Source organism: Polypterus senegalus, chromosome 13 (genome assembly GCF_016835505.1).
Source record: "Polypterus senegalus isolate Bchr_013 chromosome 13, ASM1683550v1, whole genome shotgun sequence".
Taxonomy (NCBI): Eukaryota; Metazoa; Chordata; class Cladistia; order Polypteriformes; family Polypteridae; genus Polypterus; species Polypterus senegalus.
The window spans coordinates 132,180,728-132,208,611 of NC_053166.1; the positions used below are offsets into that span (position 1 = coordinate 132,180,728).

At 39.3% G+C, this 27,884-nt stretch overlaps 1 protein-coding gene across 2 annotated transcripts in view; it reads left to right on the top strand.

The window, feature by feature from the left end:
• The window catches only part of LOC120542004 (protein tweety homolog 3-like), a 289,028-nt gene that overhangs the window by 93,044 nt on the left and 168,100 nt on the right, over window positions 1-27,884 (top strand). For both annotated transcript variants that reach the window (XM_039774078.1, XM_039774077.1), the window contains exon 2: window positions 4,385-4,554. In XM_039774078.1, coding sequence (XP_039630012.1) covers window positions 4,385-4,554 — 170 coding nt within the window. The remainder of the gene's footprint in view (window positions 1-4,384; window positions 4,555-27,884) is intronic.

Here is a 27,884-nt window from a genome sequence, read left to right on the forward strand (position 1 = left end):
CTGGTTTTTGAGTTTTGTGTGACATGATGTCAGATTTGGCTTTTTTTCTCTGTTTTTTTGTGTTGTTCCAAAGCACATAAAAGAAATAAACATGTGTAAACCAAAACATTTGTAATTGCAAAAATTTTCTGGGAGAAAAGGTGCATTTTCTGGGAAAATTCCAGGGGTGCCGATAATTTCGGCCATGACTGTAGCACTTTTCAAAAACGCATAATAGGTTTATGGTGTCATTATTGTCGTGTGTACAGAAAACCGTGAAATTCTCAGCGTCATGGCGCCATGATTAACGAGTATTACTATTTTACCTCAGAACTGATGAGAAGGCCATTTAAAAGCTGAAAATTACAGCAAGGAAAGTTACAAACTGATTTTAAATTCAAGAACCATCAGTTGTCCTGTCATCAAATCAGCACATGCCCATTCCTTCTCAGACAGGTTTTGAACCTGAGGCCGAGCTGCTCTAGACAGTGCAGTACCACCACAGGTGTCTTTCTGCTTAAGTGAATCCATAATCAGGCTCATTTCTGTCTACTCTGATTTGTTTCTGGGCATAATCTTGGGCTAAGGAGGGATTGAATGGTGTTTTGGCCTGATGTCCCCCGATACAGCGAATTAAGGTAATTTGGGTTTCATGTCACTCCTAGGAAGCTCAGGTCAAGGGAAGCCGTTCAAGCAAAATCATTAGCTTAACCGCTGTCGATGATTTATGCCTGTAGAAAGAGAGCGGCCGAATGTTTTAAAAGGAGCAGATGGGGGGGCGAAGTAATTTCAAAATGTCTATGAAGACAGATGGAGGAGAACATAAGCAGGCTTAGGAAAAGAAGTGCCTTGACCAAACATATCAAGATATGAAGAAAAGCAGCTGCCGAAAATGGGATTATGGTGATTTGCAGTTAATTTAAATGTGGTTGTGGAGTCTCTAATGTGCCTTCGGGCGCCGCTTCCATCGAGGTGGGCAGAACTCTGAGAAGTCATTGGTTTTGGATGTTAATTGCCTTCCTTTTTTAATGTAAATCTGGGATTTTGAGCTGGCAGGCTTCTCTGCGTCTCTGCAGCCAAGTGTTATTTTAGATGTAAAAATACCTTCTGAAACTGGGCAGTGCTTATCTCTTCTTGTTTACAACTTCATAATATTTATATATTACAAACAATGTACAAATCTAACCCAGTAATGCAAGTCGAACAGTTCTGCATTGTAAGCAGCTCCAGAAGCAACAGGCGCAATTTGCCGTTTAGCTCATTGGGGTGCCAGCTCATTGCATTGCACAGTTATACGCTTACTAACTCACTACAATTTGAGGAAGACAATCATTCAGCAGCACCAAACACAACATTGAAATCTTGAATGGGATGCCAGTCAATTGCCAGGCTTACTTGCACATGTCTGTCCAGGGCTAGTACAGAATTGCCAGTCGTCCTGACCAAAATGTCTTTACCTTTTATGGCTGTCTTACTATTTGTTTTTGACATCAATAAAAAAATGACAAAAAAAAAAGTAAATGGGCCAGTTTTCTGGAGCTATGAGGTGGCAGCAGAACAAAGGAATCCACCTCCCTGCAATGGAATAGTTAGTCAGACTTACAGGTAATAACTTTGGACTTTTGGAGAGAACCAACTCTGTCCTGGGGAAATGAGCATGATCACTGGGAGACCATATAGCAACACAGACATCACACATTTGTTTGTTATTCTCAGTTTGGTCTGAGTGCAGTAACATTGACTCAAGAGAGGAAGGGACCCTGGTCAAGATAGAAGGCTCCCACCATTGGTCTCAGTGGTCCATAGGACTATGAGGTGCAAAGAAGAAGCACATGTGAGAACATGCAAATCCCAGAAAGGGTGAATAAAGGTTCAAGTGGGGCTAATGAGAAATTTAATTGGCTACAATTTGGTGCCCACTTGGAAGTAAAGTGCAGAATAACATTAAGAAAGTGCAGAAGGCAACAGCCAATTCATTAGTCACATTGGTGATAACCTTTTCTGTTCTTCAACTCTAGGCATGCACAGACCTTGCATGTGATTTATGTCCCATGTGCAGTTGGGCTTGAGTCTGTTGGTATTTTCTTTAGCACCCCAAAAGAAGCAGAACAGTAATGTAGTGCTTAGTACTGCTGCCTCACAGTCCTGGGTTCAGATCCTGGCCGGGTCACTTTAGTGGATGTTCATGTTCACCCCATATCTGTGCATTTTGGTTTGTAGACTGAGGGTGTACATTTTTAGTGAATTGGTTGGCCAAATATGAGTAGGTGTGGGTGTAAGAATAAGCACAATGAACTGATGCCCCATTATAGTTAATTCCTGTCTTTTGCCCAGTACTCCTAGATTGCAGTAAGTGGGTTTGATCAAGTTAGATGTGGGACTGAATTGACTTGTGCCTGGTATGGCAGGGTGGGCATGTCTGGTGGAGTCCATATTTTAAGGGGAAGAATTCAGTCTGGTTACCTTTGTGTTCCTTTAAATGTCAATGTGATTAAACAGCAGCTGGTAAATCCCAAAATTCGAAATAATGCATCAGAAATTTAGTAGAGTGAAAGAAGGGCCCAAGACAGACCATCTGGTAGCCAAGAGCTGAAATCTTTACACACAGAGTACATAAACAGGAGCAGGCGTCCAAAAATACCCACAGAAGGACAGATCAACCAAGATTTTACTCTAGGTCCCTAGGCAGCCTAACCCCAAATTGAACAGGCAGGCTTTCCAGCTTTCACAGGCCCAAAATAATAAAAGTCTTGAAATGTCACATGGAAACTCCTTACAATATGTAGGTGCATTCTGCATAGTAACCAAGGACCCCAACAGTGCTGCCCCTCCATACAGCAAGTTCCTTTATATTCGAAGGTTTACAGTATTAAGGAGATTCCACAAGATCACAAAAACAGAAGGCAAGGCAAAAAGGAACAGGAATTAAGGTTTTGCTTAAAGCTAAACCTAAAGCAAACAAATCCAATATAAAATCCAACAGTAAATTAAAGGGAATACAGAGCTCAAAACCCAAGCATCCAAAAATGATCAAAAACAAACTGCAGTAACCACTCTAATGACAAAATTGATGAACACAAATCAAATTCTTCTGGGGCAGGAACTCCAGCTGCCTAGGCTCTACATGCAGGAGGCAGGGCAGATTGCAAACAACACTACAGAGAAACACAATAGCACAGAAATTTACAAAAATTGTAAGACAAAACCAGAATTCATATCATAGTATACAAAATTATTTATAAATAACAATAGAAAGAATACATAAAAATAATATTAAGTAATGGCAATAACCCTGGGTGAAACATTGCAGTAGTACTCCACCCAGCTGAGGGAAAGGTGGGACCATACTGCATGTTATGAAGGGCTTTGTAGGAGTAGGCAGGAATGCATAACCTTCGTGTCAGGTTTTAACTGGTTACTGTATTTGTATAAAATTTTCAGATAAAACTTTTTTTAGCAAATAAGTTAAATAAGACTGGCCGATGAATCAGGGGAGAAGCAGGTCTTCAATTCAAAAGCACAACCCTGTGTGATTTTCTCCTGCCTATCATGGCATAGGCCTAATGAATTAATGTTTTGGGTGACCAGACAACATTCCATGAGCTGTGTTCCTCTTCACTTAAACCTAAGATGTGCAGGGCAGCTCTCTTTGTTAACTCAAAATTGACTTGAGGAGTTCCTAAGTGTCTGCGGTGGGCTGGTACCGTGCCCGGGGTTTTGACCTGCCTTGCGCCCTGTGTTGGCTGGGATTGGCTCCAGCAGACCCCCCGTGACCCTGTAGTTAGGATATAGTGGGTTGGATAATGGACGGATGGAGTTCCTAAGTGTATAGTCAGAAGGCATGATTGTCATTTTGTAGATCTGTTGAGTTTCTTGAAGGGTGCCAAGTTCAGTATGCCCACATACTGGAAGCAGGCTAGAAAACTGAAGGATAACTGAAACCAATCACATCTGGGCCCGAGTTCCACTTCACTCCACTAGTGTGTTCATTCCTGTACCCATCTGGTCATTATGGACAATATACTGTAGTGATCAGCTTTGAGTCATGAATATTATTGGGTCAGAAACATTATTGGGTCAATAGGCCTTGGGTAAAAAATGTGGCATTAATGGTCCTTTTAACTTCTGCACTTATCCTATACTTGTCTCCAGTCCTGTCTTAATGTTTGGCTACAATGGGCACTGGCTGGTGGCCCCAGGAGCATATGGTCAGGTGATGTTTCTGATGGCTATGTATGTTTTCGTTTTTCTATCTAAACAGGGGCCCCAGCACACTACATTGTCCAGGGGCCTAAGATGCTGTTAAGTTGGCCCTGTCTCCCATATAATGTTGTGTTTGATCATCTTTGAATCTGAAGGGATGTTCTAACTCTTCTTTGTCTTTCTTCTTTTTGTTGTCCTACAGTCACTCTTGTTGCTCGGAGGTGTGGCGCTAGCCTGCCTTGCCCTGGACCTCCTCTTCCTTCTCTTCTACTCTTTTTGGCTCTGCTGTCGCCGCAGAAAGAGTGAAGAACAAGCCAATGCAGACTGTTGCTGCACTGCCTGGTGTGTCATCATCGCTACGTTAGTCTGCAGGTAAGCTGAAGGACATGGAGCTTTGGGGAATAAGTTATGACAATGACCCAAGGGAATTCACAGTAAAAACAAGAAAGGGGTGTCCAGTGTCTGACAAGATCGAGATACTCTGAGTAAGTGTGGCTGTGCCTAGTTTGCATGGTGCAGATTTGTTCTCGGTGTTTTGTCCTTTATTTTTTGCTGCTTTGATCAATAAGTGTTTAAGGACAGAGAAGGCCTTGTTAAATTGACTTCACTAAAGAACGTATCCACCCTGAGTCAGAGGATGGCAAATAGCTGATGGCCTTTCATTCCAACCAGTTTCTTAATTGGAAGCTAATTCTTAATTTTTTATTTTAATTTGATGCTTTTCTTTGAAATGTCAGAAGGACTAATATAGTTGTTTCTTTTCTGCATTAATTTTTTCTGAATGTCATTTTAGTTTTCCCAATTGATTGTTAGGGATAGGCTCTTGCTCTATAACTTGGAATTACAAAAATGTGATTGTTATGTTACGATTAATTACTAATATTTTGTTTCTTGAAACTGTTCCTGCTTCCTTGCTTTAAATGATCGGTACTAAGATCTTTTCTAATGGAATGGCTAAGTCACCCCTGTAGCTGCTTTAAAGAAATCAGTCATTGATCAAATAATCCACTTAACAAACAGTGAACTAAGTTAAAATATTTTTGTAACTTAAAAAAAAATTACTTTTTTATGTGTTTCATTATTTTTTACTATTTTTCTTTTTATCATTCATTAAAAGGCAACTTGTAGTCAGCTTGATGTCTGCTTTAGACTCCTTTTTGCTCTATAAGATCTTCCACCTTGGCCATTTGCTTCTTCTGTTATAGAGCAAAAAAAAAGAACAACAAATGTTAGATGGTTTTGAATTTTACCTCAAATTCACAGGAAATTTCTGTAAATATTGTAGATTTAAAATAGGCTTTGCTATATCAACTTTAAAAAAACCAAATATACAGCATAATATCACACTACATTAATTACATTAATCCCTTGCGATACACAGGTGGTAGGAGTTCAAGACCCAATACAAATGTGAAAATCTGTGAATATGTTTTAGGCCCATGATTACGGTATATTCTAAGTTTATTGCACTAAATAATTTGTGAGAAATACGAGACAGAATGATCACTGCGCTATCAACTCAACCCAGACAAAGAGCATAGTTCAGCAGTTCTTTATTGAACTGTAACTTTTTAAAAAATGTAACTGATTATATTAAATTTGTGTGTATATTTATGGTAGTAAATGACAAAAATGATTACAATTACAGATAAAAAAGAAATTCAATAAAACGTTAAGCACAAAACAATAAACACTCACGACACAGTCCAGTTTCGCAGATGTAGATGACGGTGGTCCAGTAATGAAATTAAATCCCTTGTGAGCAGCCTCCTGAAAGTAATGCAAAGTTTTGTCCTCCCAGGATGCTGATGCATCAGCGATTCCCAGATGTTTTCCAACCCAGACAAAATCACACAAACAAGCGGACACAGGACAAGAACATAAATTCAGAGAAAACTGTAATCCGATGGTATGTAATTGTAATCCAGTTGTGCAGTGAAACGCTGAAACAAAAAGACATCACTGGTTATGATCCTGTCTGCATGCTATGCTTCAATTTAAAAAGCTAGTGCCTATGTATTTCATCTAGCAGTCCCTGTGGCTACCAGCGAGGCTGTCCAATGCTGCAGTACTCCCGAGGTTGCTGGGATTTGTAGTCCATTTAAGTAGAGAGCTTCACAGCATTGTCTGTGGTGTGAAAGGCGCTATATATTGCCTGACCCGACACAGATTGGACACAGGAGGCACGTCTAAAATACAAAAGACTTTTATTTCTCTTCAGCTGGGGGGCACGTCTTCCCCGTAATCCCCCCAGCCACAACACAGTCCCAAGCACCAGTACCGCACAAGCACTTTTCACTTCCTTGGCACCACCACTCCTCCCTAGCAACCTTGTCCTCCTCCACCCGACTCTGGCCGATGAGTGGTGGTTGCTGGCTCCCTTTTATAGGTCACCTGGAAGTGCTCCAGGTGTTTGATCACCAAGATCTGGCGGCACTTCCACACGGCTCAGGAGTCCCAAACACAGCACCCCCTGGCGGTACCTGCGGGACCCAACAGGGCTGCCCCCAACTCCAATTCCCTGGGAGCCCTGTGGGAAACCGAGGCACTACACCAGCTCAGGCATCTAGCGTTCAGGGGGAGGTATTGCACTGTCCAGGGCTGCTCCCCCTGAATACAGTGTGCAGGGGCGTCCCGGCTGGGCATGGACGCCAGGCGCCTGTCACAGTGGTTTTCCACAATAGGCCAGAAAACTCGCAAAGTAATTTCCATTTAATTATTGATGACAAACTCACGAATAGGCAGATCTACTTATTGCAAACCCATAAATCCAATTTTTTCATCCCAATTCTGGGTTGTGTGGAGCCAGCATTGGGAATTGGTACTGCTGGAGGGAATCAAAATATAATCATTAACTCAACTGACCAATTTTCAAAAAAGAGTTACAAAATGTATAGTATTATAAAATTTATATAGTAATTATAATAGTAATAGTAATCGTTCAACATAGACTGCATTAATAGTGAAGATGAGTCAGAGTACAGGAAGGTCATGGAAGAGGGTCAACGGCCTGCAACTCAACATCAGCAAGTTAAAAGAACTGGTTCAGGACTTCCAGTGTGCCAAGAATCCTCTGAGACCAGTCAGCATTCAAGTGGAGGGCCTGGAAGTGGTGCAAAGCTACAAGAACCTGTGAGTTCACATAAACAACCACCTGGACTTGCCTGACATTACAGTGGCACTGTACAAGAAGAGCCGGAGCAGAATGGACTTGTTAAGGGCACTCGGGTCTTTTAATGTGTGTAGGAAACTGCTGGAACAGTTCATAGCATCCAGTGTGGTGTTCTACTTCTCAGTCTCCTGGGGAAGCAACCTGAGCACAAAAGAAGCACAATACCTGATCAAACAGGAAAGCCTGTTCTATCACTTGGTGAACCCTGGACACACTGGCAGCTGTTGAGGAAAAGAGGATGATCGCAAAATTGGATGCCATCATGAAAATTCCCCTCTATCCCCTCCAGGAGGCTCTGTCTTGGAGCACATTTAGCCACAGACCCCTTTCACCATGGTGTATTTATTTATTTACTGTATCTATCTGTTGATTGATTAGCTGTATTATATGTCCCGTCAGTCTGTATTCTTGTTTTTTTATATTTCTGCTGTTGTATGCATTTGATTTTCTATATATAAAACACAGTATTTAACAGGGAATTTAAATAAACAGCATAATAAAAGAGGGTCATCAAGTCCTACATTTTCTAAACCCCTTCCTCAGTTCTGAGCCCAGTGGTGCTGGAGCCTATCCTAACAGCACAGTGTTCAAGTCACCATGGCACACTCTGGGCACACAGCTGCATGTCACACGGGGCCCGATGTTATCATTTTAAACAGGATCATTAAATCTACAGCACAGTATTAAACAGAATAATCAATTATACAACATTTTATTAAAGAGATTAAAATATGATTGTTTTTTCTCTTTGTGTAATTGATATATTTTACCTTCTAACTGAGCCCATATTCTATGAAGATTGCAATAACAAAATCATTTTAATTGAATTCAGTCATAAGTAGAATGTTTAAATATATAAATTAGGATGTTAATACTTTTTTTTAAGAAAATGAATTTTTTAGTAATATTTATATAACAGCAGCTATAAAATACAGAAGTTTCCACTATCACATAGTCAATGTTTAGATATTTATGCCAACATTGATTTTGAAACTGCATGTCATTATAAAAACCTGAAAAAGGTAAATCAAATGTGCCACGTCTTCTGCCGTCTCCATGGTTACTTTAAATAAATGAACATCTTCTTCTTCACATGTGCATAATTACTGATGAGCGCCCGAGTAAATAAAATGTCAGGGATGTCTAAATCCATAATTTGTGCCTTCACTGGAGAATAAATTGTTTTTTGCCCGTTAAATGTCACACACACTTTGAGGGTGCAATGAACTGAGATGGCCGTCAAATTGGGCGGGGGGCTGTTCCAACCTTCGGTGAGCAATTTGTGAAGCCCACAGATGTTTTTATCATCTGTACAAGCTAGAGTTTAAAGCTTTTCACACATAAAGCATTGTAATATTTAAAGGCACTTTGAAGAACAGGGGCAGCACAGTGGCACAGTAGTAGCACTGCTGCCTTGCAGTAATGAGACCAGGGTTCACTTCCTGCATTTTCCATGGATAGAGTTTGCATGATCTCTAAGTGCCTACATGGGTTTCCCCAGGGTGCTCTGGTTTTCTCTCATAGTCCAAAGACGTGCAGGTTAGGTGGATTGGCGATACTTAATTGGCCCTAGTGTGTGTATTTGTGTGAATGTGTCTGCTCTGTTTCGATAGACTGGTGTCCTGCCTTGTGTCCTACACTAATTGGGATAGACCCTAGCACCTCCTGTAACCCTGCTCAGGACTAAGCAGGTGTGGTAGCCGGCCCGGACACAGACAGGCGGACACGTTGACGTCACCCACAACACATTTATTATACATATTTACAGTTTATAAGGTGCTCACAAACCCCAAAGTCCAGGTCAACCTCGAATGCCTTTCTCTTCTACAGGCCGCCTCTTTGCCTTCTCCCGAGCTCCGTCCTACTCCACTCCCGACTCTCCCCGCTCAATGGAGGGAGGCGGCCCCTTTTATCATCACCCGGATGTGCTCTAAGTGCTCCCCAGCAATCTTCCACCGGCACTTCCCAGTGTGGTGGAAGTGTCGGCTGCGCTCCCGGTAGCACTTTGGGTATCCCTGCTTCTCTTTCCCCCAGCACTTCTGGGTGTGGCGGAAGTGCTGAGGTCCAGGGCTCCCAATGCTTTGGGGCGCCCACTGGCAGTGACCACGGGCCCCTACAGGGTTGAGCTTCAAAGCTTTGTACCCGTGGTCCCCCTAGCCGCCAGGGCGGTCGCTCCTACGTGGTCTGGGGCAGGTGTAAGCCCTCTTCCGGTCTTCCGGGGCGTCCCGGCTGGGTTGCCTCCCCCAGCCACCTGCGACAGCAGGTTACAAAATAACTGACTGACTTTGAAGAACAATATATTTCATGAATATCTGTGACTAAATAGTGTTTCTATTGTTTAGGGTTAAAGTCATGGCTTTGAAGAGTAGCTCTGTGATATTGCTGACGTTAACATGTTTATGCTGGTCTTATGATTAAAGGTCAATATTCAAGAATGCTTTTCTTTCATTACCTTAGGCTGTATTTTAATTATTGAATAACATACCTTTCTCAAGCCTGCTGTTTCCAGTTGAGGTTCACAGTAAGCTAGAGCCTGTCCAGGCAGCATTGGGTGGACACAACACCACATCATTGCAGGGTCCACTGATGCACATGCCCACTTAAGTTAACTTACACATTGATGTTGGAGGAAAGGCAATACTGATGGAAAAGTTACAGGAAGATTGTCTAAACTCAATTTGAGAGTTGAACCTAGGATGCTGATTCCGTGAGGCAGCGGCATTTACCATTGTGCCGCCTTTAATTCTGGCCCTATAACAAAAATACTTTCAAAAGCCAGGGATCCTAAATTAGCCCTTGCTTTTTGATTATGGCTTCCTGATGTTTATGAGCCGTCTCTAAATTTGTTACTGTGGTTGAGGCAACAAACACCCTTTCTCATATGGGAGAGAAACTGCCTGTCCCACATAATGGCGATATGAAACTTATTATGTATGTAATCACTTTCACTTCGGCTGGAGCTAAAATGAGTACCATCACATTTAACAGAATTCCTTTCTTTCATTGGGAATACCATTTTCTCTCTGGTACTTGAGTAGTTGTAAAACAAGCCTATTCATCTCCACCTTGTCAAAGGCTGCAGTGGCTGGAGTTTTTATCCTGCATGGTCTATCAGATCCCAGCTATACAGGGAGTATGTCCATTAATGTTTGAACTTGTTTAATGCAATTTAGAGTCATAGAGGCCTGGAGTCTGTTCTAATAGAAAATAACTCTGGATAGCGCTCAGGTCCAGTACAGGCATACATTATTTACAACAATGTCTACCTTTAGGAGACAAATTCGTTTTCCAGATATCTTTTGTGGAAAATAATTATAAAATAGCAGTTATAACAGCAAAGTAACAGTAATAAAGTTAAATATACTTATGTGGCCTTTCTTTTGTGGTATTGTAGTTTTTCTTCCACATCCTAAAATGTGAGTCTTAAGGTGAGTTGGCAATCCTAAGCTGGGCCTGATTGACTACATGTAAGTGTATAAGTCAGCCCTGTGATGAACTGGCATCTTGTCCAGCTTTTGTCTGCCTTGCACCCAGTGCTGCTAAAAATAAGCTTCAGCTCCTGGGATCCTAAACTGTATTATGCAGATTTAGTAATGAATAGATAGATAAGTTCTGTCTTGTTTAATTAGTTGCTACTTACCATAGTCAGGTATATTATCTCCTGAATACTGGAAGTTCATAATTGGACAATTTGTTCTTGGGTATCCCTTTCCCGACCCTGAATGGCTTTCTGTTTTCCGTGCTGAATCCACCAGTCCCCTCGAGGGATGGATCTCTTTTTGTGTAGGAATAGCAATTGAACAGACACAGTGCAGCTTATTGGTTGAACTCCGTATAACTGCAGGTGCTTCTTAAATGCTTCACTGTGCCATAAATAATTGGATCAATATTATTTCCACTTTGAAGTTTTATTTCCTTTATCATTCTTGCTCTGCTGCTTGGCTTGATCGGTGAATGAACTTGGTGCTTTTGTTTTTGTGAGTACAATTCCTCTATGCAGTATGCTGTTTGTGGCCGGTTTACCACCTACCTACTGTGTGATTAACATTTATTTTATACACCCACACATTCACACACACACACAAATATATATATATGCTGTATAATGTAACAGATTGCCCGGACCACATACAGACACCACGCTATTGTCACACAACACACCTTTATTCAATGTACTGGCACAGCAGACAATAAGCCACAGTGCTGACAATACCCTCAGTACTCAGTCCTTTCTTCCTTGTATTGCTTTTCTGCATTGCATTAAAGATGGCATAATTAGATCTGGACCATCCTCTATACATATATATATATATATATATTGTAGCAGATAGAAGCGCGGTCCACCTCTAACACCCTCAGGTACCACTCTGAACACCAGGCGAGGGTATAATAACTATTATTTTTATTATTACACAGTGCACAAAGCACCCTCCACTCTACACTCATAAATCACCAATATATCTTCTACCAATACTCTTTCCTCCTCGCCCAGACACTTCGCCCTCCTACCTCCTAGCTCAGCTCAGTGTCAGGGCTTTCCCACAATCCTTTTATACACCCTGACCCGGAGGTGTTCCTGCCCAATCAGTCCACAATTCCTTATTCCTTCCGTGACAGGGTAAACAGTCCTTTTCTTCAACCCGGGAGCACGTCGTTCCTTCCTGTCACGTGAGCATGACGTACTCCCGGGTCATAGGACACATAAGAGCCCACGAGCCCCCCTACAGCGACACCTGGTGTTGGGAGAGCTCCTCCTTGCGGCCTGGGGATGAGGGCCGGAGTAAAATGCCGGCAATCCACCATAATATATATATATATATATATATATATATATATATATATATGTATGTATGTATGTATGTATGTATGTATGTATGTGTATATATATATATATGTATATATATATATATATATATATATATGTATATATATATATGTATATATATATATATATATATATATATATATATATATATATATATATATATATATATATATGTATGTATATATATATATATATATATATGTATGTATATATATATATATATATGTATATATATATATATATGTATATATATATATATATATATATATATATATATATATATATGTATATATATATATATGTGTATATATATATATATATATATATATATATATATATATATATATATATGTATATATATATATATATATATATATATATATATATATGTATGTATATATATATATATATTATGTATGTATATATATATATATATGTATATATATATATATATATATATATATATATATGTATGTATATATATATATATATATATATATGTATGTATATATATATATATATATATATATATATATATATATATATATATATATATATATATATATATATATATATATATATATATATATATATATATATATATGTATATGTATATATATGTATATGTGTATATATATATGTATATATATATATATATATATGTGTGTGTATATATATGTATATATATGTATACCATGTGTAAATATTTTTGTTCAGTATTAGCTGTGTTAGAGGGTTCTGTGTTGGTGGAGATGTACCCACAAGGCAGGGTCCCCAGATTCTAACAGAATCAATGCAGGCCAAGGATGAATTTCTTGGTGGTTTGTATTGATTCATATTTTTGAAAAAAATTATTGTAACGTACACCATATCTTTCACCTACATTGACACTTCATATAATAAGCAGAGAAGGAGTAATGGCAGATCTGTACCCTGGGTGCCTTGGTGTCATAAACCAAATCACAGTCATTTAACTTAACAGCATACCTTTGGAGATCCATGGAGAAAATGCACACTTCCACAGGGAGAGCAGAATGAGACTGTTTTTTTAAGCTGTGCTCTGAAAATGCAATTTACTACAGGATACAGCCTTCCTACTTTATATTCCAATACCTGGACAGCAGGATTTTTACTGGCCACCTCCTCGATGGGATGTAATAAGGTTTTGCTGGCCCTTTTCAGTGGTGCCAAAAGCTACTTTCCATCCCTTATTTAAAACCTACTTTTTAGAAATTCATGGACAATGCTCTATGCTGGCAGAACTGGATATAAGCCTTTTACGTTAGAGTTGCCAATGAGTCTAACCAGTCATGTAAGTGACTACAAACAACAAAGGACAAGTCAATGTAAAGCTTTGAGATTCTTTTACATGTTTTGCAGACTGGAGGAGTTTGGGCTACATTGTGAGTTTGAGTCATCCTTTGATCAATTCAAACGGGAGGTGTGTATTTTAATCAAGGTCATTTATACGGTAATACTGCATCCTTGGGGGTCACTTTATAGCACCTTGTACTGATGCTCTCTATCCTCCTTTTTCTGGCTTGCTTGTGTGTCTACTAATCACGGTCTTCAACATGCCAGACTACACACCTGCGGTTCCATTTTCCAATTTTCCCTCCCCATTTGTTGCATTCATATTTTGTTTGAATAATGGAGTTATTTAGCATTATCCTACCTACTGGGGGGATTTCATGTACAATTGTCATGAAGTTTAAAAATGGAGTGTTGGCAGAGGATTTCCCTCCAGAATAAATAAGCTTATTGGCCCATCTCAATGACTTCATTGTCAGGGACATTTAATAATGCTAACAGTTTAGCAGAGGGAGCAGTTCTTCATTTACGAGAGTCTAATCCATGTCTCTGGGCCCATCCCAGTTAAGGGTTTAGCTTTTAAATTCAAGCCCTGTGCCAAAAGTCAGAATTGTAAGGGGTTCTTTCTAGCCCATTATAAAGTGCTATACTAGCTTTCTAGAGAGAGTTGCCTTCCAATAACAGCAAGCTACTGCTGGATTCTTAAACACGCCATAGCCATACACCCACCCCTGCATATCTGAAGAGTCGTGCTCATTTTAAAGAAAATCTCTTGGAAGTGCTTGCCCTCTGATCATACAGAGCTCTGTCTATTTGGCTGCCTTGTCTTCAAGTGATTTTCATGATTCTGTCATTAAGCAATTGAATTGTGACACTTCGAAGCCCAACAGACTGTAAAATAATGGCCTACAGATGGGATCATCATTCAGACAAAGAATGACACTGTAAATGTTTTCATAGTTTAGACATTCACACATCCACCCGTCTTCTTTACCCACTTTGTTTTTTTCTTATGATTGTTGCAGGGAAAGAGCCCATCCAGGATGGGAGGCCTGTCGATTGTGGGATACATTTGCACACAGACTCACTCACACTCACACTCACACAGGGTCTATTTTAGAGTTGTCTTTTGGATGTTAAGGGACGATCGAAAAATTTGGAGAAAAACCCATACAGATGTTTATACAGGTCCTACATTGCAACTGATCCTGCTTAAATTAGCTCCACCCTCAATTGTACTTATTACATTTATGCTGTTTTGTAAATATTATGATACTTGCTGATTTTTTGATATCTTCAGAAAGTTTCAAATGTATGATTTCATAGTGCATTTAAAATTCATGCTGAATGCAATTTGACTATGTACTGTAATCTTCATCAACTGTAAATACCAGTCACCTGTCTATTTTGCAAAACAGTTTATTCCAGTTCAGGGGTGTGGGATGCTGTGGCATATTCTGCTCACATTGGGTACAAGGCAGTAACTGACTGCTTTTCTTGTGAACCTAGGGTGACCCTATTCTCCACTTTATTCTCTTTATTATGTAGACTAGAACAGAACACCCCAAATTCAATATTCTTAACATATTGTTCGGGTTAACAGCTACTGTAGTTTAACACTTCCTTCTTTCGTTTACGTCTGTAACCACAATCATTTAGTAACATAGCAGGCAGGAGAAAATGTTGCACATTTATTTGTGCATTATTATACAGTAGATAATATGCCTGAGTACAATGAGTGGTGGTAAAGTAATATAATGATTTAATATAATATAATAAGGCTACTAGGTGGCTCTCTGTCTTATTATGTTGATTGATTTCTGCTCTGATGCATGGCCTTTGAATGAAGTGGCAGAACCAGACAGTAGGAACCTCTCTGAATATGGCCACTAAGAGAGATGGTCTCCTCAGGATTGAAAATGTAAAGATAGAAAGAGTTTTTTTGTGACTTCTGTTGTTTTGTTGGTCTGGCTTCCTTGATGCACATCCAGGACAAATGGGATATTATAGTGTGGGCAAACTCCCACGCTTTATTCTATTCCTGCCTAGGCATGACACAACTCCAAATATTCAGTCCGTATTCCAACCCATGCTTTCCTTCTAGGTATTTCTTCTTTTTCAAGCTATGTTGACCTCTTAACAGATTTTTTATCTCGGAGCACCTGTATTCCCCCAGGCTAGCTGCCCAATCAGTTTCTGAGATGTTATCTATATTAGTTCTTATCTGTAATAAATGCAACAATCGATTTATCAAGTTATTTTTTATTCTACGAACATATTTTTATCATAATTTTCAACCATCCTCATGACACTAACCTTGGGTGGGACACAAATTGATCACAGGGAACACACATGGACACATTTCACTCACTCCATGTCAAAGTAGAGTCCCCAGCAAACCTAATGTGTGTTTCTTTGGGACATGGAAGTAAGCTGGAGAACCATAAGGCAACAGTAAAGTGTATGTTAAGAACAGTTTCAGCAAATGGTACCCCATTCGGGACCAAATTTGAATGAGTGAATGGGAAACATACAACATTGTATACATAATAATGCAATTTATTATGTGACGTTGGGGTATCTTAATAATAGTAATAATAATAATACAAAGTGTATATTGTGTTGTTAAAATTTTGTTACTTGGTCGTCTTGATGAAGGCATTGTGCCAGTGGGACAAATAAAATTAATTATCCAATACAAACTGAAAAGCCCTTTTTGCATTTTAATGCTTGCCATGTGGCATCATCCTGGACATGACAAGCCTAGCTAGTCTTGGAATATTTTTAGAAATAATCCTCTTTCTAATCCATCTAAACAGTGGAATACACAGCACTCCAATTGAAAAGAATTAACTTGTTGTTGACCGGAGCGCCTCTACCTTGTAAACCCAGGCCCTGACACAGAAATCCGCTCAAGCTTTCAGAGGGTTAAACATCTGCCTGCTTGTCTGTCATTATTCAAGTTGTCAGAATGCCTGACAGTTGGCCAACCTGCCGCACTGCACATTTCCTTTACGAAGTCCCTGTATCTGTGATGCAGGTTGGCATTTAATGATGAGACCGATGCTTGTGCTACTTTATTTTTCAAACACTAAGTACAGCACGATTTGAACATTGTGAAGAGATTTTTTTTATCTCCAGATTGAGTCAATTATTTTAACCTCACCAGGCTTTTCAGTGGTCTTCCAAGTCCTGTGATCCTTCCTCCGTGTGATGGCAATGCTTGCATTTTACTTACTTTCCCATATCTTCCTGTTGTTTAGTGGCCAGTCCTGCAGGACAAATTTAAGACACCACATGCCCAGAGGCTGTCCTGCCATCAGCAAGCTGGCTAGATGGCGCTGTGTTTGGGAAAGTTAGCTAATTATAAAAGCTGGCCATGGCTCAGGCTATCTGGGCAGAAATGGATTGCTTTATGACTTGATCCAGATATGGGCTTCAGCTGTCATTTACAGTCATGTGAAAACATTAGGACACCCTTTGAAAGCATGTGGTTTTTGTAACATTTTTAATAAATGGTTATTTCATCTCCGTTTCAACAATACAGAGAGATTAAAGTAATCCAACTAAACAAAGAAAACTGAAGAAAAGTCTTTTCAAGATCTTCTGTAAATGTCATTCTACAAAAATGCCTATTCTAACTGAGGAAAAGATAGGACACCCTTGCCCCTAATAGCGAGTGTTACCTCCTTTGGCTGAAATAACTGCAGTGAGACGGTTCTTGTAGCCATCTACCAGTCTTCGACATCGGTCTGAGGAAATTTTACCCCACTCCTCAATGCAGAACTTTTTCAGCTGTGAGATGTTTGAGGGTTTCTTGCACGTACAGCCCTTTTCAAGTCACCCCACAGCATCTCAATGGGATTCAAATCTGGACTTTGACTTGGCCATTCCAGGACTCTCCATTTCTTCTTTTTCAGCCAATCTTTGGTTGATTTACTAGTATGTTTTGGGTCATTGTCATGTTGCATGGTCCAGTTCCGCTTCAGCTTTAATTTTCTAACTGATGGTCTCACATGTTCTTCAAGCACCTTCTGATACACAGTAGAATTCATCGTGGATTCTATGATGGTGAGCTGACCAGGTCCTGCTGCAGCAAAGCAGCCCCAAACCATGACACTTCCACCTCCATGCTTCACAGTTGGTATGAGGTTCTTTTCTTGGAATGCTGTGTTTGGTTTACGCCAAACATGTCCTCTGCTGTTGTGTCCAAATAATTCAATTTTGGACTCATCTGTCCAAAGAACATTATTCCAGAAGTCCTGGTCTTTGTCAACTTTATCTCTGGCAAATGTCAGTCTGGCCTCGATGTTTCTCTTGGAAAGCAAAGGTTTCCTCCTTGCACACCTCCCATGCAAGTTAAACTTGTACAGTCTCTTTCTGATTGTAGAGGCATGTACTTCTACATCAACAGTAGCCAGAGCCTGCTGTAGTTCTCGAGATGACACTTTAGGGTTTTGGAGACCTCTTTTAGCATCTTGCGGTCTGCTCTTGGGGTGAACTTGCTGGGGCGACCAGTCCTGGGCATGTTGGCAGTTGTTTTGAAAGCCCTCCACTTGTAGACTATCTTCCGGACAGTGGAATGGCTGATTTCAAAATCTTTTGAGATCTTTTAAATCCCTTCCCAGACTCATAGGCTGCTACAATCTTTTTTCTGAAGTCCTCTGACAGCTCTTTTGTTCTCACCATGGTGCTCACTCTCACTTCAACAGTCAGGAGCACACCAAACTAAATGTCTGAGGTTTAAATAGGGCAAGCCTCATTCAACATGCAGAGTAACGATCTACTAATTATGTGCACCTGGTGTGATATACCTGTGTGAGATCTGAGCCAATTTAAGAGGGAATACATGTGAGGGTGTCCTATCTTTTCCTCAGTTAGAATAGGCATTTTTGTAGAATGACATTTACAGAAGATCTTGAAAAGACTTTTCTTCAGTTTTCTTTGTTTAGTTGGATTACTTTAATCTCTCTGTATTGTTGAAACGGAGATGAAATAACCATTTATTAAAAATGTTACAAAAACCACATGCTTTCAAAGGGTGTCCTAATGTTTTCACATGACTGTATTTGATTGGCATTTTTTTTTTATTTTGTTTGATTATTCTTGTAACTATTTTCCATAAAAAAATGAAACAAACTATAACTATTAGAAAGAAAGCAGCCTCCCTGCCCCTCTCATTTGGGGTTATGTGTGTGTGGCAGTTAATTGGTTAATTTGGAGTGTCCTTGACACACATGGCACACATTATGAAGTTTAAATTACTGAGTAATTTGCTGGCAGAACTATGATTGGTCCCTGTGGTTTTTTGCCACTAACAGCCAGTTTTTCCAGTGTTGTCTTCAGAGCCTAAACTGACAACAGAGTAGTGGAAAAGTGCTTTTGAAGATTGGGGGATACATCTTTGCTTGGATCCATCCATCCATCATCTAACTTGTTCAGTCAAATTGTGGGTCCTTTTCTATCGGCATTTAGGTCAAGACAGAAACCAACCTTTAACAAGACATGATGGAAGTAAAAGTCACATTCAAATGTCTAGGGCGACCCTCAAACATGAACGTTATCTCATATATTAACGTCTACGTGTGGAAGTGTATGTGTCTGTCTGTCTGGCCCGGAATTGAGAGGCTACAGCATGAAGCTCAAAGAGCCGGCAAGGTGGCCGCAAGTTAACGAGTTAGAAGAAGAACGAAGTACGAGGCTACAGTATGAAGCTAAAAGAAAATGACTCCATCGTCAAAGTGGAACTCGCTTAGCCGCTGATAGACAAGGGGGGATGAGCACGTCCGCAAAATGAAACCACCGATTCTGCATTTCAATTTTTTTCTGGCAATTTCAATGGTTTCTAGGAGCCCGGGCTTTTTACAGCACGGGCTCACACAGCTAGTCAACTATATAATAAAATGCTAAGGTCTGTGTTTGTGTGTGTCTAGTCCCTTAAAGCAATCTGATTGGTCAGTTTGGCTTTGGAAACATGATCGAAAAGAGGAAGTACCTTTAAAGACTGTGCCACTGTGTCACCTGTAGGGAGTGATGTGATCATCTTAAATTCAAAACAGAATATCTTGGGAGAGCCATTAATGAATGAATTAACAATCAAATTCAAAATCAAATCAAATACAAAATTCAAATATAAATTTAATCAAGTACAAAATCTCTGGGGTTAACACAAAGCCAAAAGTGTAAGATAAAAACAATTAAAATGACCTTTTTTTTAAAAAACAAATTGAATGGCTGTATAGAGTATATACAGCATTAATGAGCTGCGACTCTTACTGTAAGGGGACCTGGATTTGCTTCCCGGGTCCTCCCTGCGTGGAGTTTGCATGTTCTGCCCATGTCTGCATGGGTTTCCTCCAGGTGTTCCCGTTTCCTCCCACAGTCCAAAGACATGCAGGTTAGGTGCATGCCGATCCTTAATTGTCCCTAGTGTGTGCTTGGTGTGTGTGTGTCCTGCGATGGGCTGGCGCCCTGCCCAGGATTTGTTCCTGCCGTTTGCCCTGTGTTGGCTGGGATTGGCTCCAGCAGACCCCCGTGACCCTGTGTTAGGGTACAGTGGGTTGGATAATGACTGACTGACTGACTGACTGACTGTTTGCCTTCAAATAAGATTCCAGAGATGTTTGAACAGTGATGTACATTCTGACAATCTTAGTGTCTACTATGCTACATGGCCTTTGATTCTTGTATTGTGTGTTATCTCTTTGAATTTGACAATCTGTGTGCCAGTCTGAGTGATAAAATTGAGTTGAATTTGCAATGTAAATACTGCCGTCCATTAACTGCTTGATAGTTCGAGACCATTGACACTTTGCACCAGCAGTTTCAGGGACAGTTTTTATCTACAAGCTATCAGGTTACTGAACATTTAAAAAATAATACTGTGTGTGCTGTTGTACATACTGTGTATATTGCATATGTTGTATGATATGCAGTATGCGCATTTTATTCCATTTATGTACAGTATGTTTTTATGTGTTTGTTTGTCTTTTGTTGGTATTTTATTACTGCCACTATTCTGAGGAAATATGCAAATTAAAATTTCATTAAACTGTGTACACATGACAATAAAAATGAAATTATGTATTTGAAAATGATCGATACGGAAGGCCCAGTTGAAGTGAAATCAGTGGCCCAGTTGTAAAGCCCATTACAATGATTACGAGCTATTTTGGACCTAATTCTACTTTTTCGGGAAGTACACATCGGAAACTCACTTCAATTAACATACAAAAGATGCCTAGAGAAAGCATTTAATGACATGGTGTTCCTGAATGCAGAAGGAAGTCTGCATTTGAATGTCTAGACATACTGTAGGTTTTATGAAAATGTCACTGTAGCTGAGAAAACTGGAAAGTAAATGGTATGACTCAGTAAGAGTGTCGGCATGAATGTGGAGGTGAACACGCAGTGAGAAATGAGTGAGTCACTGGACCCAACGAGCTGACACACATGCGGTCGTGTGCACAGACCTTTTAGTGGATAGTGACTCAAAAGAGGAGAAGGGGCAACACTCTATATTAGGGGTGCCCACACTTTTTTGGCTTGCGAGCTACTTTTAAAATGACCAGGTCGAAATGATCTACCTCCATTAAAAATGCTATATATATATATATATATATATATATATATATATACACTCACCTAAAGGATTATTAGGAACACCATACTAATACGGTGTTTGACCCCCTTTCGCCTTCAGAACTGCCTTAATTCTACGTGGCATTGATTCAACAAGGTGCTGAAAGCATTCTTTAGAAATGTTGGCCCATATTGATAGGATAGCATCTTGCAGTTGATGGAGATTTGTGGGATGCACATCCAGGGCATAAGCTCCGCTCCACCACATCCCAAAGATGCTCTATTGGGTTGAGATCTGGTGACTGTGGGGGCCATTTTAGTACAGTGAACTCATTGTCATGTTCAAGAAACCAATTTGAAATGATTCGAGCTTTGTGACATGGTACATTATCCTGCTGGAAGTAGCCATCAGAGGATGGGTACATGGTGGTCATGAAGGGATGGACATGGTCAAAAACAATGCTTAGGTAGCCCGTGGCATTTAAACGATGCCCAATTGGCACTAAGGGGCCTAAAGTGTGCCAAGAAAACATCCCCCACACCATTACACCACCACCAGCCTGCACAGTGGTAACAAGGCATGATGGATCCATGTTCTCATTCTGTTTACGCCAAATTCTGACTCTACCATTTGAATGTCTCAATAGAAATCGAGACTCGTCAGACCAGGCAACATTTTTCCAGTCTTCAACTGTCCAATCTTGGTGAGCTCGTGCAAATTGTAGCCTCTTTTTCCTATTTGTAGTGGAGATGAGTGGTACCGGTGGGTCTTCTGCTGTTGTAGCCCATCCGCCTCAAGGTTGTGCGTGTTGTGGCTTCACAAATGCTTTGCTGCATACCTCGGTTGTAACGAGTGGTTATTTCAGTCAAAGTTGCTCTTCTATCAGCTTGAATCAGTCGGCCCATTCTCCTCTGACCTCTAGCATCAACAAGGCATTTTCGCCCACAGGACTGCCGCAAACTGGATGTTTTTCCCTTTTCACACCATTCTTTGTAAACCCTAGAAATGGTTGTGCGTGAAAATCCCAGTAACCGAGCAGATTGTGAAATACTCAGACCGGCCTGTCTGGCACCAACAACCATGCCACGCTCAAAATTGCTTAAATCACCTTTCTTTCCCATTCTGACATTCAGTTTGGAGTTCAGGAGATTGTCTTGACCAGGACCACACCCCTAAATGCATTGAAGCAACTGCCATGTGATTGGTTGATTAGATAATTGCATTAATGAGGAATTGAACAGGTGTTCCTAATAATCCTTTAGGTGAGTGTATATATATATATACATATATATATATATATATATATATATATATATATATATATATATATATATATATATATATATATATATATATATATATATATATATATATATATATATATGTATATATATATATACTGAGCATACTTTATGCATAAAATATATGTTGTTGTACCTTACCTAACTGAATAACCTTTATGGCTCAATAGCAATTCAATACATTTATGGTCACTACAGTATTTGGATTTAATAATCTTCATGTGGAAAAAGTCTGACTTACATAAATAAGTACAGCCGAATAATGCAGTCAAGGAGGTAGCTCTTGGAAGTACTTCTTATCCTTAATGATCGAGTGACTCATCCGGAACGACGCTTCGGTGTGTCTGCCTTTGCTTTTGAATTCAGCTGAGTGAAAATTGACGGCTATCCGATTAACTGTGATTTTAGTTCCCTCTCCTTTCTCTTTCTCAGATCGCTTTTCAGAAGGAAGTCAATTTCGTAGTTTTTATGAACAGTTTGAAAGTGCCTTTCCACATTTTCTTTCTTTGGAATAGCAATGATAGATTGACAGATTAGACAAACGCACTTCGACTGTGACATTGTGAGAAAAAAATCCTCTTCCAACTCCACATCCAGCCCATACCCTCCCCAAACTAATTTTCTTTTAAATCCCTTCTTTAGTCGATATAAATTCGAAGGCTAACTAGATCACAGCCGGAGTTTTGCAGTAGCTCACGCGTTTGATTGTGCGTATGGGATGACCAGTGTCTTAGAAGAAAAGATATCTCAGACTGGCTGCCTTGTATGTCAATCAAGTGGCAAATGCCATAGGGAGGATGTATGATAGACTAATGTTTAAAAAATTTTTTTTGAATGCAACGCGATCTACCTGCACTACCTTTGTGATCTACCGGTCGATCACGATCAACATCTTGGGCACCCTTGCTCTATATAAATCTCTCAGCAGTAATATAATCCCATTTAGCTTTCTGAGTGTTACCAGCTTTTGGGTTGTATAGCAAAATCTTCCTTTGATAGATTGCAATTAATTAATTTTCTTTATTAGCTCTTCCTGTCCTCACAGAACTGAATAACTTTGTTCAACATTTGCTATTCTTATAAGTAGTGTGGCATTGATTTTCAACACTCGCTCATCTCAATCAGTATACCCGCCTTGACTGGGCTCAAATGGTCCTGCCTTTAATGACCCCTATCTTGTCCACTAGGAGACATTGATACACTCTCTCTAATATTCTGTAAGTGATAATGCGACTAACATCTGTAGCAAGCCTGCAAGAAAAACTGGCGCTATAAAGAAAGTGAATGTGTGTGGCCTTATGTGCAGACATTACAGCTACCATCCACGTTATAACGTAACACAAACTAAGCAGAGCAGCACACAGACATTTGTTTTATATTTTTATTAATTTAATAGTAATAATTGTCAAAGGCCATACTTTATTTCCTTATGAGATAATACAAGTAGTTTTTTTTAACTTTCACAAGGCACATTGCTTTATTACTGGTCTTTTACAATGAAAAGAAGACGCTCCCTCATCCTCTGAGTAATCAAGTAGGTTCTAACGTGAGCAAAACGCACAGTGAAAGGTAAGGGGCAGGGGCTTAAGCCAGTGTAGCCCCCCATTTGTGCACATATGTACTCAAGCATCATCTTCTTGGTATGGAGGATTTTGGCAATGTGTCGTGGAAAGGCTGCTTGTATAATACATTTTATTACAATATTACTGCATTAAATATTCCAATGTGAGCTGTTAAAAATGATCTTGTGGTCTGTGTGTTCCAGCTTTATTAGCTGCCTGCTCAGCTTACCTCCATTTACACAGCAGATGTTCTCTTTTTAGCTTTTCTGTGGACTTTAACTTTAGTTGTGAACTACTGAGCTTAGTAAAGTTTTGTCCATAGGTATCTGTTCATTGATAAGTTCTCTTGGTTTGTTCTACAATGCACTTTTTAGGTGGTTGCCTCAGATTCCTATGATGTATGTAATAATGTATGAAATAATAACATAACATAACGTTTCCCAATCCACTTAATGTAATTCAGAGCTGTAGGAGGGTGAAGAATACCCCAGCAGCATCTGGACCAAGGCAGGAGCCATTCCTTGATGGGTTGCCAGTCCATCACTAGACCAGTCAGGGTCAATTTGGAATTCATGTTAGCCTAACAAGCAGACTGTTGGGAAAGTTGGAAGAAAACCCTATGTAGACCTAGAGAACAACTAGGGGTTGAAATGCAATAGACATCAGCACTAACCACTGCACCACCGTGCCACCCTGATCATAATAAAAGTCATATTCACTTTATCTAGCATCTGTTACAGCCTGGCCAAATCATACAAGTGCCAGTAGGTAGAGGGGAAATAACAGGACCAGGAGGTGCATTGAAACTAAAGGAACTGGCAGAGACATGCTAAGACACTAGCAACCAGGAGGAAGTGAAAAAATACAAACGTAAATCAAGCACTAGGCAGAAAACAAAGCTAAAGTGCTAAATCAGAAAGAAACTCTAGAAATCACTAAGTTTGTTTTACAGATGGACGTCTGAACTACCATTACCATTTTAAATACCTTCAACACTATGACATGACACATAATGACATTGTTCATTTGACTACCAATATTACTGTATACAAAAGTGTTGCATCTAAAAAATGTCACTACAAAATAGTAGCACCCATTTAAAAAAATGCAAAAACATAAAGCTACAAAATGTAATAACATTAAAAATGCAACATGTTCCAAAACTATCAAAAATTATTTTCAGGCACACAAAGTTGAGGTTTGCAACAGTAACATGCAGTGGAAGCTGTCAGTAAAGAAAAAAGGTGATAACACACAAGAAAAAAAACACTTTTCAATTTAGTAAATATTGAAATAAATGGGGGAATTAATGCCTTGAGTGTTTGTCCCCTTAATGATGTTCGTCGTATGAATAATAAAAAGACATCCTTAACTAATAGGAAGAAGTCAGCCGCATTAACGTTAATTGTATCTTCACCAGTAGCACAGCACACAATAATATAGCATTGACTTAACTTTTGAAGTCAGGTGTAACGCACTAAAGATGTTTATTTGAATGCATTGCTTCTACTTTCTCACCATTCAGGCTGAATGGCTTATGGAGAAGACTCTCTTTGTGGTGTCTGTAGGAGAAATGGGGACAAGTTAGCTAACCAAGTGAGCCTGATGGACTGATTGGCTTCCTCTTGTTTTGTCAGACTTCTTATTTCCTGATTGTCATTGCTACTGAGAAAGAAGGGAATGTGTCTAGCATAAAGTATCTGACAACTAGAATATATATTGCTGAAAAAGAATGAAAACAAATAAAAACTTTTACCTCTCTGAATATTTAGTCAGTGTATGTGACTCATCAGTTAACTGAACAAAGAGGCTCATCATAGAGCTCATCTCTACAACTAATGTAATGTAGTGGCGCTGGACTTTTTAAAACAGGAGCCATCACTGGCACGCATTAAGAAGGCCTTACACAAACATGGACTTCTGCTGAATGTCTGCGATCCAATGTAGTCTTTTTTCTTATGAAGAGAACAGTGATGGTGGCAACGGTGGGTATTATTATAATGAGACTGCCTGTGATCCGATTAATTTCTTTAACTGTTAAAGGAGGATTTGCTTCCCTCATGTCACCTGTCCCAAAATCCTAGTGAGACTAAAGTAGACTTAACTCTTTGTATGATCTACTATCTTGAATTTTAATTGTAGTCTAGACACAGTAGAGCATTGTATAATTGTGTGTAGAAATGAAGAGGGAGCATTTAAGAAAAGTAAAATTCTCACCCTTGCACTGGGGTTTCCACTGCATCCTTAAGCCATGCATGTTAGAATTAACCCCGTATGATTGTGGTTGTGTACATGAGTGAGCTTGGCGATGGACTGTTTTTCTTCCAGTGCTTTGAGCTTGAAGCTGCAGGGATAGGTGAAAGCCACCCAACACTAAATTGGATTAAGCACATGTCTGTGCATGTGTGTATTTTCCATGTTGTTCACTAGTTTCTCCATTTTTTTCCTCCACCTTTCTCAAAGATATGCTGGTGATGCTAAATCTACCTGCTGTGGGAGTGTGCATTTTGGCCCTATGATGGACTGGTACCCTTTATCTAGAGCTGGTACCTATCTTGTGTCGAGTGTTTCTGGCCTTTTCTCATAAATTATTGGTTCCTGGGTAGGCATCAACTCTTTGTAACCCAGAATTAGGTTTACAAATTAGTAATTGGACAGACGGGTGATTACATGTGGCAAATCAAACTTGAATGTACAATGGATATTATTACCATCATTCTACTGTCGGTGTCCCATGTGCATTTTTTATAATGAATAGATATGTATCTATTTGTAGGAAGTATACTCCAATTTTTCACTTTAAGTCGTCTTGTTTTCCTTGGGGTACCTATTGGGGTAACCCCTTGCATTAGTGTATGTCATGAAAGTTAATTATTTGATATTTTGCCTAATAAATACAGGTTTTCACTGCTTTGCAAAGATAACCCATTCCTAAAAACCCAATGTCAGTCATTTTCATCCCAGTTAGCATACGGTGCAAGGCAGGGACAAACCCTGGACATGGCACCAGTCCATCACAGGCAAACACACACACATACAATAGAGCTAATCTAGCAGATACATTTTTGTAACATGAACACAGAATTACCATTAAAACATTTTACATTTTTTAAGAGTTGTCTGGCTCCAAAAAAATACTCAAGTAACACCAGAATACATGGAACTGAAAACAATTACTTCAATATTAACTCTAGCCATCAAAGCAAACCCTAATAGACATTTTCCGTTCATTACATACTGTATAATACAACTGGTTCTCTACACATCACTTTAAGATTCACATTCAAAGGAATGCATTTTTCACACTTTGTAGCTTTTCCTACTATTTTGCAATCTCTTTTTGGAGCGAGGATACTAAAGGTAAAATGAGAAGACACATGAGTAGCCCAAGTAACAAGTTGACGGAATCAAATATGTGAACGCACCTTCGGCTTTTACTGTTTGCACAGGTTGACAACAATTTTGAGAGGAATCAGATCAGAATTCAAGTGAACATCATAACCAGGAAGATATTGTAATTGAAGGAAGCGTGTACTACATAATTTAAAAACAAATTTTATAAATTTACAGGTGCTGCTTATTTTTTGTTGTATTTACATTTTTTATATAAATTTGTATACATTTTTCGACACACTTGGTCTGTACATATGTGCTAAATTGTTTTTTTGCCGATTTAACAGGAAGGTGATTGTAAATTCTGCTCACTTTTATGGTCTGCATCTTCAGTATAGTAGGGTGATTTCTTGTTTCAAATATCAGATTATTCTTTTTTGAATTTCAGAACAGTATTACCAAAGTGTTTCTAATAGGACTATATTTGAACTATCAATTATTTAATAATCTGTTAGTGATGTTCCACTTTAAACTCTAAATAATGATGTATTTAATGTGTTTGAGCTTCTAAGAATTGCAGTTAGTATCTTTTAAAAACCACTGCCTATGTGCTCAG